We start from the raw sequence: 18,199 nt of genomic DNA on the forward strand, positions 1-18,199 counted from the left end.
AGGCAGGGAGAGAGGCGCAGAGGCAGGGAGAGAGGCGCAGAGGCAGGGAGAGAGGCGCAGAGGCAGGGAGAGAGGCGCAGAGGCAGGGAGAGAGGCGCAGAGGCAGGGAGAGAGGCGCAGAGGCAGGGAGAGAGGCGCAGAGGCAGGGAGAGAGGCGCAGAGGCAGGGAGAGAGGCGCAGAGGCAGGGAGAGAGGCGCAGAGGCAGGGAGAGAGGCGCAGAGGCAGGGAGAGAGGCGCAGAGGCAGGGAGAGAGGCGCAGAGGCAGGGAGAGAGGCGCAGAGGCAGGGAGAGAGGCGCAGAGGCAGGGAGAGAGGCGCAGAGGCAGGGAGAGAGGCGCAGAGGCAGGGAGAGAGGCGCAGAGGCAGGGAGAGAGGCGCAGAGGCAGGGAGAGAGGCGCAGAGGCAGGGAGAGAGGCGCAGAGGCAGGGAGAGAGGCGCAGAGGCAGGGAGAGAGGCGCAGAGGCAGGGAGAGAGGCGCAGAGGCAGGGAGAGAGGCGCAGAGGCAGGGAGAGAGGCGCAGAGGCAGGGAGAGAGGCGCAGAGGCAGGGAGAGAGGCGCAGAGGCAGGGAGAGAGGCGCAGAGGCAGGGAGAGAGGCGCAGAGGCAGGGAGAGAGGCGCAGAGGCAGGGAGAGAGGCGCAGAGGCAGGGAGAGAGGCGCAGAGGCAGGGAGAGAGGCGCAGAGGCAGGGAGAGAGGCGCAGAGGCAGGGAGAGAGGCGCAGAGGCAGGGAGAGAGGCGCAGAGGCAGGGAGAGAGGCGCAGAGGCAGGGAGAGAGGCGCAGAGGCAGGGAGAGAGGCGCAGAGGCAGGGAGAGAGGCGCAGAGGCAGGGAGAGAGGCGCAGAGGCAGGGAGAGAGGCGCAGAGGCAGGGAGAGAGGCGCAGAGGCAGGGAGAGAGGCGCAGAGGCAGGGAGAGAGGCGCAGAGGCAGGGAGAGAGGCGCAGAGGCAGGGAGAGAGGCGCAGAGGCAGGGAGAGAGGCGCAGAGGCAGGGAGAGAGGCGCAGAGGCAGGGAGAGAGGCGCAGAGGCAGGGAGAGAGGCGCAGAGGCAGGGAGAGAGGCGCAGAGGCAGGGAGAGAGGCGCAGAGGCAGGGAGAGAGGCGCAGAGGCAGGGAGAGAGGCGCAGAGGCAGGGAGAGAGGCGCAGAGGCAGGGAGAGAGGCGCAGAGGCAGGGAGAGAGGCGCAGAGGCAGGGAGAGAGGCGCAGAGGCAGGGAGAGAGGCGCAGAGGCAGGGAGAGAGGCGCAGAGGCAGGGAGAGAGGCGCAGAGGCAGGGAGAGAGGCGCAGAGGCAGGGAGAGAGGCGCAGAGGCAGGGAGAGAGGCGCAGAGGCAGGGAGAGAGGCGCAGAGGCAGGGAGAGAGGCGCAGAGGCAGGGAGAGAGGCGCAGAGGCAGGGAGAGAGGCGCAGAGGCAGGGAGAGAGGCGCAGAGGCAGGGAGAGAGGCGCAGAGGCAGGGAGAGAGGCGCAGAGGCAGGGAGAGAGGCGCAGAGGCAGGGAGAGAGGCGCAGAGGCAGGGAGAGAGGCGCAGAGGCAGGGAGAGAGGCGCAGAGGCAGGGAGAGAGGCGCAGAGGCAGGGAGAGAGGCGCAGAGGCAGGGAGAGAGGCGCAGAGGCAGGGAGAGAGGCGCAGAGGCAGGGAGAGAGGCGCAGAGGCAGGGAGAGAGGCGCAGAGGCAGGGAGAGAGGCGGGTAAAGAAGGGAGGGAAGTGCTTAGTCGGAGGGAGGGAGAGAAATGAAGGGGGGAGTGAGGGAGAGAAATGAAGGGGGGAGTGAGGGAGGCGGAGAGAGGAAGGAGGACGAAAGGTCAAGAGGGAGTGAAATAGGCACAGAGGGAAGGAGGGGGACAGGCGAAGAGGGAGGGAGTGAGAGGTGAAGAGGGGAGGAGCGGCGAAGAGAGGAGGAGGGAAGGGGAGGGAGGGAAAGAGGCGAGGGGGGGGGAGTGGGTGGGTGGGAGGGGAAGAGGCGAAGAGGGGAGGGAGGGAAAGAGGTTGAGGGGAGGTAGGGAAAGAGGCAAATAGGGGAGGGAGGGACGAAAAGAAGCAACAAGGGGAGGAAGGGAGAGAGGCGAAATATTGCAATAGCGAGAACACTGCACATAGGGTCGGTTAATGCAAAAAAAGACTGTCAAATTCACTTTTGGTTTGTAATTTTCACGAATTTTATAATAAGCGATGATTAATTTTGTCTTCAAATTCATTGAGGTTTGCAAGGAATCATGTCTAATATTTCTGAATATGCTAATCAGAGGATATCATGCCAAGAAAGCAGTCCATTGATAACTGGTGCCATCACATTGCTAATTAAGATCAGCCATAGCTCAGATGGTAGTACACGTGCTGTGGCTAGAATCAGTGGAGGTTCTAAGAGCCCTGGGGATCTAGATAAACATAATTAAAAAGTCATAAACGAGCACAGCAAATAATCAGAAACAATGCTGTCCTTTATATCACTAGGGAGAAAGCACAATAAGGTAGAAGTCATGTTTCATCTGTGCAAAGCCCTGATTAGACCATATCTGTAGAATTGTGAGTAGTTCTGGGCAATATAGCTTATGAAGCATATATTGGCCTTTATGTCTGAGCAGTGTAGGTTTGTCAGAATGATACCTGGAATCCAAATATTAAATTGAGAGTTTACAAAACAAGGCTGGTACTCTGTGGAAGAAAGTTGAGCGGGGGGGGGGGGGGAATTTCAAGATAAGAAGGGGAACAGAAAGGCTTGTTTGGGTGAATTGGGGAGTCTAGCCAGCCAGCCAGATTAGGATGAAAGTAGGGAACGCTTCTTGAAGACAGAGGCAATTGTTTGGAACTCTCTTCTGCACATAGCAATTGATGATACATCAATGGTTAACTTTAAAACTAAGATTGATAAAAACATTTCAGCCAAAGTCATTAAGGAATATGGGGCAAAGATGGGTATTTGAATGACAGAACAGACTCAAGGGGCTAAATGGCTTACTTTTCTTATGTTCCCACTTCAGAAACTTGAGCACTACCGTGCTGTGTGTGTTGCACTTTCAAAGGTGTCATCTTTCAGATTGGAGGTTAACAGTAAGGCCCTTCTCTTGCTCAGGTCAACAGAGGAGATCCTGTGATCAAGAACCCCTCAAGCTTTTATTTGTTTTCTGTGACCTATTTATGCAATGCACTGATCCTTCACGTTTTTCTGTGCGGCCGTGCATGCGTGCTAATTTAAAGCGGACGTTTTCTGTTTGGTTTGCACAGAAACATTTGGGTTGCTGCATCGTCGCACAGCTTAGAGAGAAATTTGCCCATAATACTGAAGTTATTCTCTATCTTGGCCACCTTTTCTCCCTCAATCAATGTTGCTCAAGCAAAGATCATTCCTTTGTTATCCCATTACCGTTTGTTAGTACTTGTGTGAAAATTATGTTTCCACTCTTGTACTTTATTTGTGACCGTAAGGCATGTTGAAACATCCTAAAGCTGTGAAAGGCTCTTTCTTTATCATTTGATGTTCTAGTTGTTTCAGAACAAATATTGGAGCACCAGAATTGATTAAATTGCCTTGGCTAAAATGGAGGAAAATCAACTTGTTCCCAAATCTATTTGCTATAACATTGACTGAAAGCAGAATTTGGATAGATATGTAAAGTACATTCTGTCAAAAAGATAGCTAATTCTCTGTGTCTTGATTCGCACATGAAAGATGACCATTTGGTTGAGTTACTAGAGGCCTACCTGTGAATTTAGACTACAAAGTTCAGAGAGGTAAAGTCAACCCCAAATTGTTGCACATATGCCTGAGTTCTTGTTTTTGCTAGATCTGTCTATATTTGAAGAGCTAGCAAAAAATGTTTTAACAGATTAAAAATATGTACTACTTTTAACATTCTGAATGTGCCTCTACCCTCGCCCCCTCCCCTCCCTCCCAGAACAAGGATAGAATCCCCCTCGTTCTCTCATTTCATCCCACCAACCTCCATATGCAAAGCATAATCCTCCGCCATTTTCGGCAACTCCAGCATGATGCCACCACCAAACACATCTTCCCTTCACTCCCTCTGTCAGCATCCGCAGAGACCGTTCCCTCCGAGAAAATCTAGTTCACTCCTCCACCATCACCCATGCGACCTTCCCATGCAATCGCAGAAGGTGTAACACCTGCCCCTTTACTTCTTCCATGCTTAACATCCCAAGCCCAAAACACTCATTCCAGGTTTAGCAGCGTTTCACTTGCACCTCTTTCAATCTGGTCTATTGCATTGGATAAAAGCAAATTACTGCAGATGCTGGAATCTGAAACCAAAGAGAAAATGCTGGATAGTCTCAGCAGGTCTGGCAGCATCTGTAGGGGGAGAAAAGAGCTAACATTTCGAGTCCACATCGACATCTGTCACAGTTTACCCTCTGATGTTAGCTTCTTTGCTTTTTGGCCTTTCACACCTTTTGTTCTCTCTGGGCACTGCCATTAGCATTCTTTCCCCTTGGTTTCTGTGGCTATTAAGACCCCGTTTCCCTGGGTTTCTGTGGCTATGATTCACCTTTTATTCTCTCATTCCACAGTATAAATATTTCCCACTTTCTCTGTCTTTTAGCTTTGACAAAGGGTCATCTGGACTTGAAACGTTAGCTCTTTTCTCTCCCTACATATGCTGCCAGACCCGCTGAGATTTTCCAGCATTTTTTCTTTGTTTCATTTCCTATGTTCTTGTTTTACAGTCTAGATTTATCTCCTCTTCTCCTGTACAGTTGACATAGTGTGTGTGCCTGCATGTGGGTGGTTGTGAACAGCTGAAGATTTGAAAAATCTATACTCAATTCTTATTCTGTGCTGCAGATATAAGTACAGCTTCATGTCATTGCGTTTACAAGAAAGGGAGAGAAAATTGGAACTATAGCCGAGAAGTGCAGCAACAATATTTGACGTAGGAGAAAAGACTGATGTGCAATGCAGCACTTTAGAGAACTTTGAATGTTTTGATCACAACATGAAAAGCATTGGAAATGAAAGTTCAATTATGTTGGGGGGAGGGGTGATGACAGGAAATAGGATCTTGTGTATTGAACCCTTGAACCTTTCCCCGGAAATGAACTTGAAGGAACAATTCCTGAAGTGTAGTTTGCTACAATATGAAATAATATTGCCGTTTGCCAATGACTTCCTGGCAGACTGAAGATGGCTTTCAACGGATCCTCGGCTGTTTTTCAAAAGCTGCTGATAACCTGCCCGCAATCCTGACTACGCCACCTACTATAGCTACCAATGACACAACACTGAAGGCTGTAGATAACATCACCTCCATTGGAAGCATAGGGTCCAAAAATGTCTACATTTGCCATGAGATGGCTTATAGAATTGTCAGAACGAACTCAGCATTTACCTATTTCTGCAAGAGACACTGAAGGAAATGAGGTATGAAATTTACAACACAAAGTAGTGTGTATAAATCTGGTAATACTTGCCCTCGTGTGAGACATGGACTACTCACTCCAGGCATATTAAGTAATTAGACAGGTTTCACAGGTGATGCATTGGAACATCATGGGCATCAAATGCGAGGACTAAATGCCCAACACTGAGATACTTGCACTGATCAAAAATGTCTGGAATTGAAGTACTCCGCATCAGAGTGCAAATTGAGTGGCCGTGGGACGAAAGACTGCCGATTAAAATCCCTAAGGCGGTCATGAATTGACAGCTTAAACCTGGGCCTCCTATGAGGTAGGCATAATTTAGGTTCTTTTAAGGTGATCCTTAGGAAATGTGGCATGTTCACCACAGACTGAGAAAAATGCAGAAGAAAGAATAACCTGGGGAGTGACCTGAAGTCGTGACACTTTTTTCCTTAAAACAAAGAATGCAGGAAGCTAAGAATAAAAGGCAAGTTAGAAAGATCAGTTAGCCCCAACAAAATCAGCGAGTTCATCCTCACCCACACTGGAAAGCCAGCCATGCAGGTCTGCAGTCAGGTTCCACAGCCACACTAGAACATACAAAAGATGACTACACATGCAAGAAACAGCCACCTTCGACAGCGAGGGGAAACTGATAATGATGGGACGACCATGTGGTGGAGATGTACAGAGTAGGAAGATTGTTATTTTCAGCCACTTGTATTGCTGAATTGACTAGCAGATTTTTTGGCTTGCATTGTGTTTGCTTGAGTTCAAGTAATTTGTTTCTGCTCCTGGGTTATGTAGGAATACACCGCTCCAATCTGCATGCAGCAAGATTCAAGAGACAAAGAAGATAAATGGCCAGTTAACCACTGTCCTTTACATCCATCTAAACAGCTAGAAGGGATCTTGGATTAATGTTTCATTCAAAAGATGATATTTCAGACAATGCAACATTTGAATTTCTGCATTGAGATGTCAACCTGGATTTTGTGCACAAGTTGTGGAGTTTGAAGCTCAATCCTTTTAACTCCAGAACCCATGTTACTACTAAATAGAAAATTTGATCAGATTAAAGCATTGTAAGGCACCTACTGTTGTGAATTCCACTGAAGCATTATTTTGTGCACCACTTGTCGATGAAAGACAATTGCAATGAAACATAAATGGAAGTATATTTTCTGTATTTCAATATAAATTTGCGAGTTCCGTACTGAATAGTTGTGAATGTATTTGGGCCAATGCTTCTAATTAAATAAAGTTTTTATGCTTACTGTCATCTTAAAAGTGTATTCCAAAATTCAAATTGCCGGTAACTTCCTCAATTCCTACAGCTCAATCTAGGTGAGGAAATCTGGAATAAAAATAGGCCGTTCATTTTTGCAAATCATATGTGAATTGTCTCATTACTGTAGTCTCTTTAAGGTGAGCTTTGTAAAGTTCCTTCATGAAGTTTCCACCAAAGCTCCCTGGAATCTGAAACCCCGGCCAGAAATGCAGAACTCTGCCATGACACAGAAAATTAGGAGTGGTGTGGCAATCCAATGGTGATTGCCATTCCTCTGTGGTTCCAGGCCCACATTCCAATTGGTTCACAAAAATTCTTCAGGGGAAGAGACCTGCCACTCTGACCTGGCCAACATATTCATAGAATTTACAGTGCAGAAGGAGGCCATTTGGCCCATCGAGTCTGCCCCGGCTCTTGGAAAGAGCACCCTACCCAATGTCAACACCTCCACCCTATCCCCATAACCCAGTAACCCCACCCAACACTAAGGGCTTCATTCACCCTTATTGATGACTTTAATAGCCTTGACAGACAACGAGAGATCAGCAATAAATAGAGTACTTGCCTGTGTCACAAAATTATGGCCTGGATTTTGCAGTCAAGAATAATCATGAGTCTACTAGAAACCACACATGCATAACTGAATGTGGCGATCAACAAGTTGCTATCTGAATGAACCAGCTTTAGAACCTGGGCTATTCTGACATGGCACAGAGATTTGGCATTCAAATAGATCAAGGAGTCACGAAAAACTGGACTCCTTGGGAATCTGGAGGAGACTCTCCACTGGCTGGAGTCATACCTAGTACAAAGGAAGATGGTTATGATTGTTGAATGTCAATCAACTCAGTTCTAGGACATCACTGCAAGAGTTTCTCTGGGTTTATCATATGCCCAACCATCTTTGGTTGCTTTCCCAATGACCTTCCCCCAATCATCAGGTCGGAAGTAAGGAATGTTGGCTGATGACTGCACTATTCATGACTCCTACTAAAGCAGTCCATATCCAAATGCAGTAAGACCTGAACAATATCCAGGCGTGGGCTGACAAATGGCAAGTAACATCTGCACCAATCAAGTGCAAGGCAATGAGCATCTTCAACAAGAGCGTATTGAACAGTAACCCATGACATCCAATGGCATTACCACCACAGAATCCTCCACTGTCAACTTCTTGGAGGTTACCATTAACCAGAAACTGAACCAGACCATCCATATAAATACTGTGGCTATAAGAGCAGGTCAGAGGCTAGGAACCCTGTGGCAAGCAACTCCCTTCCTGACTGCCCTAAACCTGTCAACCATCTACAAGGCACAAGTTAGGAGTGTGATGGAATACTTTCAACTTGCCAAGGTGAGTGCAGTTCCAACAACACTCCAGATGCTTAATGCCATCTAGGACCAAGCCCATTTGATTGGCACCCCATCTACAAACACACCATCTGCTACAGACAGACAACAGCAGTGTGGACCATCTACAAGATGCACTGTAGGAACTCAAACCAAGGCTTTGTTGACAGCACCTTCCAAAACCATTATTACCTTGAAGGACAAAGACAGCAGACGGATGGGAACACCACCTGGAGGTTCGCCTCCAAGTCATTCACCATCATAACTTTGCTGCTCCTTCACTGTTGCTGGGTCAAAGTCCTGGCACTCCTTTCCTAATGGCACTGTGGGTGTACCTACACCACATGGACTGCAGTGGTTCAATAAGGCAGATCACCACCACCTTAAGTGTAATCAGGGATGAGCAATGAATGCTGACCTAACCAGCATCTCATGAATGATTTTTTTTATGTGAAGTTGCTGTACGTGTACAGATACCCTCTATACATGCAAGAAAAAAATGTAAGCTTTCTTTGTTCCAAACATTTTAACAGTGTGAATCAGTCTATCACATCTGACACCCACTATGCCACTGATGATAAACCTTTGCAACTGTGGAGCCACTTGCCCTTAGAGTTTAGTTATTGTTGGAGATTTTATAAAGGTACTTTAACTTGTCTTTTGTCTCTTACCTGTATCTCTTATTCCCTCTTTCACTTCATTTTATGTAATTTGAGATTGAATTCAGGCGCTTCCTGCTTCAGTCTCTGTATATGTCCCTAAAAGTTCTGATTGATTAAGGCTATAGTGGCACAGTGGTTAGCACTGCTGCCTCAACACTAGAGACCCGGGTTCAATTCGAGTCTTGGGTGTCTGTGTGGAGTTTGCATGTTCTCCCCGTGTGTGCGTAGGTTTCCTCCCCATTACTCTGTTCAGACCTTTCATGATTTTGAATAACACCATCATATTTCCTTTCCGCCTTCTCGAAGGATTAAAGCTCCAGCTTCTCATCAATTTACCCTTTCAGCTGAATTTTCTCATACCTGGATCCATTTTCTTCCTTGAGCCTCTCTAAAGCCATCACATCCTTAAAGCGTTGGGCATGCTGCTCCAGTTGTTGCTGGGCCAGTGTTTTATAAAGATTATTTTGTACCTGTTCGACAGTATTGTGAAGTTCTTTTTCTTTCTATTATTAGATGATGAAGATGACTTTGCTGAGATGGAGGTGGAAGACCATGACAGTGAAGAGACTGAAAAACCAAGCACCATCAATTTTGATCCTAGTTTGCCAACCGCGCACTCTGTATGTACAAAAATGTAAAATGTTTATATTGTCAGTGACCAGATTTGTTTCAAAAACATGTCTGCTTTCAAGCTAACATCCTGCATTATAATATTGTGCGCGGAAAACAAAATGGCCCGAAAAATCAGTCCAGACATTGAGGAATCTATGTAAATCCCTTGCATTACTGAATAAAGTGGACAAAGAAAGAATGGTTTAACATTCTCCGCGTGACCCCAAATTGCTATGACTGGCTTCATGACTGGAGATGTTTGTCATAATTCATTGCTGGCAGGAATCTAATTATGAACTTTGTCAGATTTCAAATGAGGAAAAAAAACATTGACGCTTTTCTTTGTGGTGTAATTTCTGTAGAAATACAATTCTTTCCACTTTCTCTCCGCATGGTCTGCTATAAATTGGATCAAAAAATTAGGAAGCAAACTGCAATGAGAATGACAAACCATTGCCAGCATATTAACAGTCATTGGAAACATCAGCTCTGAATTACTCCATATTTTTACAATTATAGAATGGAAATTCTATACATAGAACGTATAACAGCATAGAAGGTGACTATTCGGTCCATCACACCAGTGCGAGCTCTTGTAAAAGCTATCCAATTAATCCTATTCCATTGTGCTCTCCCAATAGTCCTGCAGATTAATTTCCTTTGAAATATTTATCCATTTCCCTTTTAAAGTTATTGAGTCTGCTTCTACCACCCTTTTCAGGCAGTGCACTAGATGATCAGAGCTCACTGGATTTGTTTTCTCCTATACCTTTTTGCCACCACTTCCTTTGCCAATTCACTAGTATCTGTGTCTTATGGTTACCTGAGGGCTGCCAGATTGCAATCGCTAAGTGTCTTACAGTCGCATTTTGTTTATGTCACAATAGACGAGCTGTTCAGAGTTAAATGTTCAAGTTCCACAGTTGCTGCTGGCAAAATAAGGTGAAATCAGAGTAAAAGAAAGTTGTGACTTCAAATGAATACAGAGATTTCTTGAACTTTGTTCTTATTGATAATTTGCTCTTTAGTAAGGAATGGCGATTGAATATGCTCAAGAGCCTTGTCATATTTTAATGCCGTTCTGTGGAAAAAACGCTGGGTAAGTATTTGAACGTTTTAACAGTGAGCTATTTCCGATATTCATATTCTGAACAGGATTCAAAAAATATGACAAATTAAATTTTGCAACATTGGACTCTTGAAATTCAGGCGAAGACTGTCCTTTTAGCCCACCGCAATATTCCCTTCTTGCATTTCTAATGATCTTAGGTTCTTGGCATGAGTGGAATCCATCTGGCTCCTTGAAACCCATTCAGTTTTCTTGTTTCATCATCCATGCAAGTAATTTGTTCCACATACTTACCATTCAGTAAAAAAGGTAGTCATGTGCTCCTATTTCCTCTTGTCCTTCAAGAACCTAGTGCTTAAATTCTGTATGACCGAAAGTTTGCTGAGATGCAATTTGTTCAAACCCAATCTAATTTTAAACACTATCATATTTTTCTGTTTCATTTTGAAAAAGAACAGACTCTGGATATTTGATCCCACCTCCAATATCTTTGTTGAAATAAAGAGAATAGAACTACTTGCAGTGGTCCCACCAGAGCCAAATGGCCTGTCTGGATTTTTATATCATATTCCTAAATATGCATCCTAACAAGTTCTTTGCATTGGAAACATAAACCTTAGGAGTTAGTAATTTTGCAAATGACTAGCACTTAAATCATAGAAAACTGGTCCAGTGCATAGTTGAAATTGCAATTAATGTGCAATTAAGTAGCCTGACTCAGTTAATAAAGGAACATTAGTGTCAAAGCAAAATATAGAGGCCCTATATTAAATCCCCAGCCTATATATAATTTATGGTCCCAGCTCAACTTGTGGTAGGGGCATTATTTATGTTTTGCCTCCATAACCTTTTCAAGTGTCATGTGAGAGTGCCTTTAAGAACTGGATGTTTAAGCAATGTACCTTTAAGAAAACAGTGATGTCATAGTGGGTGGAGCTCAGCTCAGTTCAGCCATTTTGAAGTTTCAGCTTGAAAAGTGCATGGCTAGTTTTGCTGAGAGCAGTTTTAAAAAGTGCCTGGTTGGTTTTGCTGAGAGTAGTTTAAAAGTGCCTGGCTGTTTTGCTGTGAGCTGATTTAAAAAGTAGAAAGGCAGGTTTTAGTAAGGAGTTTGGGTGTGTCTGGGTTTCCAGAGAGTTGCATGAAGAAAAGCAAGGTGCTGAAGCTGAAATCAACCAAGCTAATATATCTCTGCCATTCTACAGAAACTATATATATCCTTTAACCTGATGTGATACTGTTTAAAGGTGTTAAGTCTCTTGGAAGTTTGAAGGAACATTTTAAGGAAGTATTTGCTGTTGCAATATTTTCTTATCTTTCAAGTAAGGGGTGTTAAGAGATCCAATGTTTATTTAAGATGTTAAGTTGAGTTCATGGAATAAACAGTGTTTTGTGTTTAAAAACCCACATGTCCATAATTGTAATCCCACACCTAGGGAAAAAGCCGTGTGCTCGGAAAAGCAACAAATCCATTAAAGGGTGAGGTTGGTTGAACTCCATGATACATTTTGGGGTTCTGAAAATGCCTCGCCCATAACACATGGAACGGGTGTCATTGGCAAGGCCAGTATTTATTTTCCATCTCTAATTACCCTTGCAAAGGTTGTAATGCACCACACCTTTTCGAACCACTGTAATCCATGTGTAAGGTACACATAGTGCTGCTGGGAACTGAGTTGCAGGACTTTGACCCAGAAACAGTGAAGGATCAACAATATATTTCCAAGTCAGGATGAAGAGTGGCTTGGAGGGGAGCTTTGAGATGATGGTGTTCCCATGTGTCTGCTACCCTTGTCTTTCCAGATGGTAGAGGTCATAGATTTGTAAAGTGCAGTCTAGGAGGCTCGGTGAGTTCCTGCAGTGCATCTTGTACATGGTATACACTGCTGCCATTGTGGGTCAGTAACCGAGGACGGAAATATTTGTGGATGGGGTGCCAATCAAGCAGGCTGCTTTGTCCTGGATGCTGTCAAGCTTGAGTGTTGTTGAAGCTGCACTCCAGGAAAGTATAGAGTATTCCTTCACACTCTAACTTGTGTTTTGTAGATGATGGACAGGCTTTGGGAAGTCAGGAGGCTGAGTTAATTGTCAGTGTTCGTAGCTCTGACCTTTTATAGCCACAGTGTTTACATGGCATGAATGTTATTTGCCAGTTGTCAGCCCAAACCTGGCAATTGTCCACATCTTGCATTTGGCCGTGGACAGTTTCCGTAATTGAGGTGTCGCAAATGGTGCTGAATGTTGTGCAATCATCATTGCCACTTCAGACCTTATGATGGAAGGAAGATCACTGATGAAGCAGCTGAAGATGGATGGGCCTAGGACACTAACCTGAGGAACACCTGCATTGATGTCCTAGGACTCCGATGACTGACCTCCAACAACTGCAAATATCTTCCTTTGTGCTAGTTATGACTCCAACCAGCAGAGGATTTTCTCCCTGATTCCATTTCTGCCTGGGCTGCTTGATGCCACGCTCAGTCAAATGCTACCTTGATGTCAAGGGCAGTCGCTCTCACCTCACCTCTGGAGTTCAGCTCTTCTGTCCATGTTTGAATTAAGGCTGTAGTGAAACAGGAGCTCAGTGGCCAGGAGGAACCCAGACTGAGCGTCCGTGAGTGCGATATTGCTATTGCTGACCCCTACAATCACTTTACTGATGATGTGGCAATAATTGGCCACGTTAAATTTGCCCTGCTTTTTGTGTACAGGGCATAACTGAGCAATTTTCCACATTGCTGGGTGGATGCCATATTGTAGCTGTACTGGAATGGCTTGGCTAGGGGTGCAGCAAGTTATGGAGTGCAAGTCTTCAGTACTTCGCCAGAATCTTGTCAGGGCCCATTGCCTTTGTTGTATCCAGTGTCTTCAGCCATTTCTTGATATCACATGGAGCGAATTAGGTTGGTTGAAGATTGGCATCTGTGACACTGGTGACCTCTGGAGGAAGTAGAGAAGGATCATCCTCTCAGCACCTCTGGCTAAAGATTGCTGCAAGTTATGATTTGGTGAGTCTGACTGTGATGGGCTTTTGCCTGACTGGTCAGGTGGTCAACTCCCAATTTTGGTTCAAACCCCCCCCCCCATGTGTTAATAAGGAGGACTTTGCAGGGTTGGCTGTGCTGCTTTTGTTTCTGGTGCCAAAGGTGATGCCAGGTAGTCTGCCTGGTTTTATTCCTTTTTGATTTTTCTGCAGCTGTTTAGTACAATTGAGTGGCTTGCTAGGCCATTTTAGAGGGCATTTAAAAGTCAACCATATTGCTGTAGGTCTGGACTCGTATGTAGGATAAACCAGGTAAAGATGGCAGATTTCCTTCCCAAAAGGTACTGGTGAACTAGATGGGTTTTTACAACAATCAGTGATAGTTTGAAACTATTTTGAATCCCAGATTCATTCTTTAAAATTAACAAATTGAATTAATTGAACTTGGATTCCACCAGCTGTGGTGGGATTTGAAACATTGTCCCCAGGGCTTTTGCCTGGACACTGGTTACTGATCCAGTGACATTACCATTGCACCACCACCTACTTGATGTCATATAGATATTTACAGCTTGGAAACAGGCCTTCGGCCCAGCTTGTCCATGCTGCCCAGTTTCTATCACTAAGCCTGTCCCACTTGCCCACATTTGGCCCATATCCCTTTATACCCATCCTGCCTACGTATCTGTCGAACTGCTTTTCAAAAGACAAAATCGTACCCACCTCTGCCACTAAACTAGGCAGGGAACAAGTCTTATTGCCTTTGACTAACTTCTGTTTTAAAAAATAACTTCTGTTAAATGGAACAATATTATGCTGATTTTATGCAAACCTTACCAGCAAAAGCAACAGGCAAAAATGTAAATGTCCACAGAGCACATAAGTGGTTGTTAGCATTTTCATGAATAGCTGTATCTGTACTGTTAAATTTTGTGATGAGCACATGAGAAAAATATGTTTCAGAATGTAAATTTAGTTTTAAATGTATAATCAACTTTTCTTTGCTCCTTAGTACTTGGGGACGGAAATGGAGGAGTTTCACGGCCGGACCGTGCATGATGAAGATAGTTGTCCAACCTTCCCGGTTCTCCCTCATATTGCAGTTATTCTGATTCCTGGGCAGACCTTGCCATTGCAGCTCTTTCGTCCCCAGGAAGTATCCATGATGCGAAACCTGATTCAAAAAGACAGGACATTTGGTGTCCTTGCCTGCAGGTTAATTTCTTGCACCTTTGTTTAGCTTTAATGACTGATCACTTTGAGCTTTGATGGGACTCTGTAAATTACAGAACAGATGCTTTATGTAACTTGGAGAAAGAAAGCTGCATGAAATAAACTGTGGCAAACCACCACAGCACACTGACATCTTAAATTCTTCAACAAATTACTAAAAAAGCAGGTTATATCATGGTTCTTCAAAAATATTGCAAAAATTTTCATTGCCGATGAGCAAATTATTTTGGTTACTGTGCTTTTGTGTTTCCCAGCTGAATCATTTCCACCTGCGTTGCTGTTCTTTTTTTCATTTTTTAAGATCTGAAGGCAGAAAATTATAAAAACCAAAGACAAATGCCATTTAAGAAAATAATTATGACTGATACTCAAAAAGAGTATCAATCTGAAATGGTCCAAAGTGCTTTGGGTGTAACTAATTACTTTGAAATGAAATAGGTTTTATAGGTAAACACAGCAAGTTACTAAAATAACAACAAGATAAACAATGAAATGAGCTATGAGATGTGTTTTGCAGCAAGTCCGGATGAAATGATCAGTCGAGCACCTCGTTACTTTAACATATGTTTATTTCTCGGCCAGGGCTAAGACCACTATCTCTTGAGAGTTACACCAGCAAGCCAAAGCCAATACATCTAACAGCAGTTCTTATACAGTTTCTGGCTCATTTCTGAGGGCAGCTCCCTCGCATTCAATCTGTGCCTTTTAGCTAATTTATGATTATTTTCAAGCCTAGCACAACCCTTCCCAAGGCCGTCTGCAATTTGTCTGGTACTAAAACAACAATTACAGCTTGTTATCAGAAGCCTTTGACAGCCTATCTTGACATTTCTCAGCTTGCTATCAGAAGCCTGTGAAGGCCTGTCTTGACATTTCTTCACACAAAGCTTTACCTAACATTTTGTTTTTCCCATAAAGTTCCAATCCATCTTGAGCCAAACTCTCAAAAACTCTGTGTCAAAGGATCTTGTAACCACAAGAACAGGTAGGTAGAGTTTGCTGTCATATACGAAGATTAGCAAGACTCCCATCAATACTGCATTGAAGTATTAATGCTCTGAAATAGGTTTGGAATTGGCACCTTGTATTACACCGAAAAGTGTGACTAACTTGGCAAAATTAATGTGCACAATCATTCAAGCTAATAATCGGAAACAGCACATCATAGATCATTAGTTTTCTGTCAGAGAAAACCAAGTTGTTGAATGCAATTGCCAATGTACAGGTAAAATTCCAGACTCCCATGTAATTGGAACAGAATTTGATTTTTGTTCATCAGCATTCTGCCTAACTTTTCCAAGTGATATAAACTGACAGTTCTGAGAGGTGTTAGGTCGCACATACGCTGCGAGTTTGATTCGGGTCAAACTTTCCACAAAATATTGCAGGGAAAGTGTGAAATTAACATATTTCTCATTTCATGTTCTCAATGTTTTATTTATGTGAATGTATTGTCTAAATATTTGCATATATAGCATGAAATTTACCTTTATTATAATGTATCCATGCAGTGCTTTATCATGTGAAGTTTTCACCAAACAATTTTTTAGTTTATCCACATAATGATGATATTAATTTGTACCTGGGCGCCCCCGGAGTGATGTGTTATAGTTAGTGAATGGATATTGTAAGCGTATGTGACACAAAGCGCTGCATTTTACACCTTAAAACTGGTGGGTTACGGCTGAACTTGAGGTTATAATTTAAGAAACCTCATAGTTAAGTGACTTTACAGCACTGCTTGTAGCCCTGGAGGAGGTTGTGGATTGGACATACCTGATCTTGCAACCTGCCCCAGAATTCACTTTCCCAAAGGGAAGCCAATCCTTTCAAGCAGATTGACTTATGGGTGTGAAATCTGTCAGGAACAAAAAGTGCATTCTGTGAAGTGTGAAATTCAAACCCCACAGCAAACTGGGAAACCCAGACTTTCAGATTTTCTGTCTGAAACTCTGATGTTCCATCTCCACCTATGTAACTTTTCCATTTTAATATCCAGGGCAAAGTTTTCTCTACCAAGATAAGTAAGGACACACTATTTCAACAAGTGATCCTTTAGCTTTTATTTTTAAAACATTTTCTCCACTCAACTGGACCAAACTCGGGATTTGAACCTTCAATTTCAGACACCCAATGTCAGTTCATTTCATTTAGGACCTAAAAGCGACATGCATTCCATCAGTTCAGGCTGAACTTTTAACCAAGGTGAAAGACCACTCTGGCAGCGTTTCTACTGCATTACTTTACATGAATATAGTTGAGCAACAAATGCTCGATTGAAATGCATTATATGTGAAACTCTTAAAACAGAGCAATTGATACATTTATCCTACTATCTATTGTAGGGCTAAATTCAACTTTTTTTCTTCTATGATGTTTTCTTAATGTTTTCACTGCAATAAAGTATCCATTCTACTATCTTTGTGCTCATTTTTTTTCTTTCTTAGTGATCCTTCAGACAGAGCTCCAGAGTTTGGAACAACAGCTGAGATTTATGAATATAGGGAAGAGCAAGAATATGGCATTGAGACTGTAAAAGTAAAAGCTGTTGGACGTCAGAGATTTAAAGTTCTTGAAACGAGAACACAAACTGATGGGTAAGGTGGCAATCTTTGAGGCAGCCTTGGCACTCTTTTGATCTTTGCCTCCAGTGTGAGTTTAAAACTGGTACAAATAGTATTTGAATAATACTTTAGGTGCTAAGGGCAGGGCATTAATATTGTTAAATTTATGGTTTTGATTGTTAGTGCTTCTCTAAATGTTTGTCAATTGTTAATTATCGACTGATTTTCAGAGCTGAAATCCAAATTGAAAATAAAAGATGTCCATAGAAACTTACCACTGCAAAAAATTACCATGTGTATTTATTCCTAACAAAATAATAGCTTAAAAGCTTCCCTGATGGCACACCAGGTAAGGGCAATAATATTCAGGCCTGATATGCTGATTTTAGCTCATCACAAATGGTGTAAAGGTAGAAGTGCTGGCATTATTGGGAAATAGAAAATTCAGCGTGAACCCCACTAACAATCGATGCCAAGCAATGATTGCTAGCAGTGTTCATACGGAATCTTGAGAGAAAGCAGGACTGTCCTTGATTGCGATGCTACTCACTAGCTGGTTCACATGAAAATTGGCTATTTGAATGAGTTTCCTGAGTGCAGCAATACCCAACTAACTGGTTTGTGATTTCTTTGGTAAGGAGGGCTAATGTGGCAGAGAAAATTGGCATCAAAGGAGGAAGAAAATAAGAGTATTTTGTGGTCCACATTAAATATATGGTGTATAACAATATCCTCTCTATGTTCCGTGAAAGTTGTTAATAGTTAGACTTGCGCTTGCAAACAGGTAAATCCATTTTTCTATCTGGGCAATAGAGAACAGAACATTACCCTGAGCGGTAAGGATCAAATTCCAGAGCTGAGGGCCTTCACATCTGTAGACACAGCCACTAATGATGGAGTGATTAAAATCAGAGATGTTCAAGAAGCCAGAATTGGGAGAGTGTAGATATCTTGGCGAGTTGTAGGGCTGGAGGAGATTACAAAGTGTGAAGCCACGGACAAATTTAAAAACCAGGATGCGAATCGAAGCATTGCTTAGTCGGGAACAAGTGTAGCTCGTCAAGCACATGGGTGATGGCTGAATGTAATGTG

The 18,199-nt window shown here is 43.6% G+C and overlaps 1 protein-coding gene across 1 annotated transcript in view; it reads left to right on the forward strand.

Annotated features, from left to right (window-relative positions):
• Nucleotides 1–18,199, forward strand: part of crbn (cereblon) — a 44,609-nt gene that overhangs the window by 9,976 nt on the left and 16,434 nt on the right. Inside the window, exons 2-4 of the mRNA XM_072472181.1 lie at nt 9,163–9,269; nt 14,323–14,525; nt 16,991–17,140. Of these exons, the coding sequence (XP_072328282.1) occupies nt 9,163–9,269; nt 14,323–14,525; nt 16,991–17,140 (460 nt within the window). The remainder of the gene's footprint in view (nt 1–9,162; nt 9,270–14,322; nt 14,526–16,990; nt 17,141–18,199) is intronic.

The sequence above is a fragment of the Scyliorhinus torazame genome, chromosome 13 (assembly GCF_047496885.1).
Source record: "Scyliorhinus torazame isolate Kashiwa2021f chromosome 13, sScyTor2.1, whole genome shotgun sequence".
NCBI classification, from domain to species: Eukaryota; Metazoa; Chordata; class Chondrichthyes; order Carcharhiniformes; family Scyliorhinidae; genus Scyliorhinus; species Scyliorhinus torazame.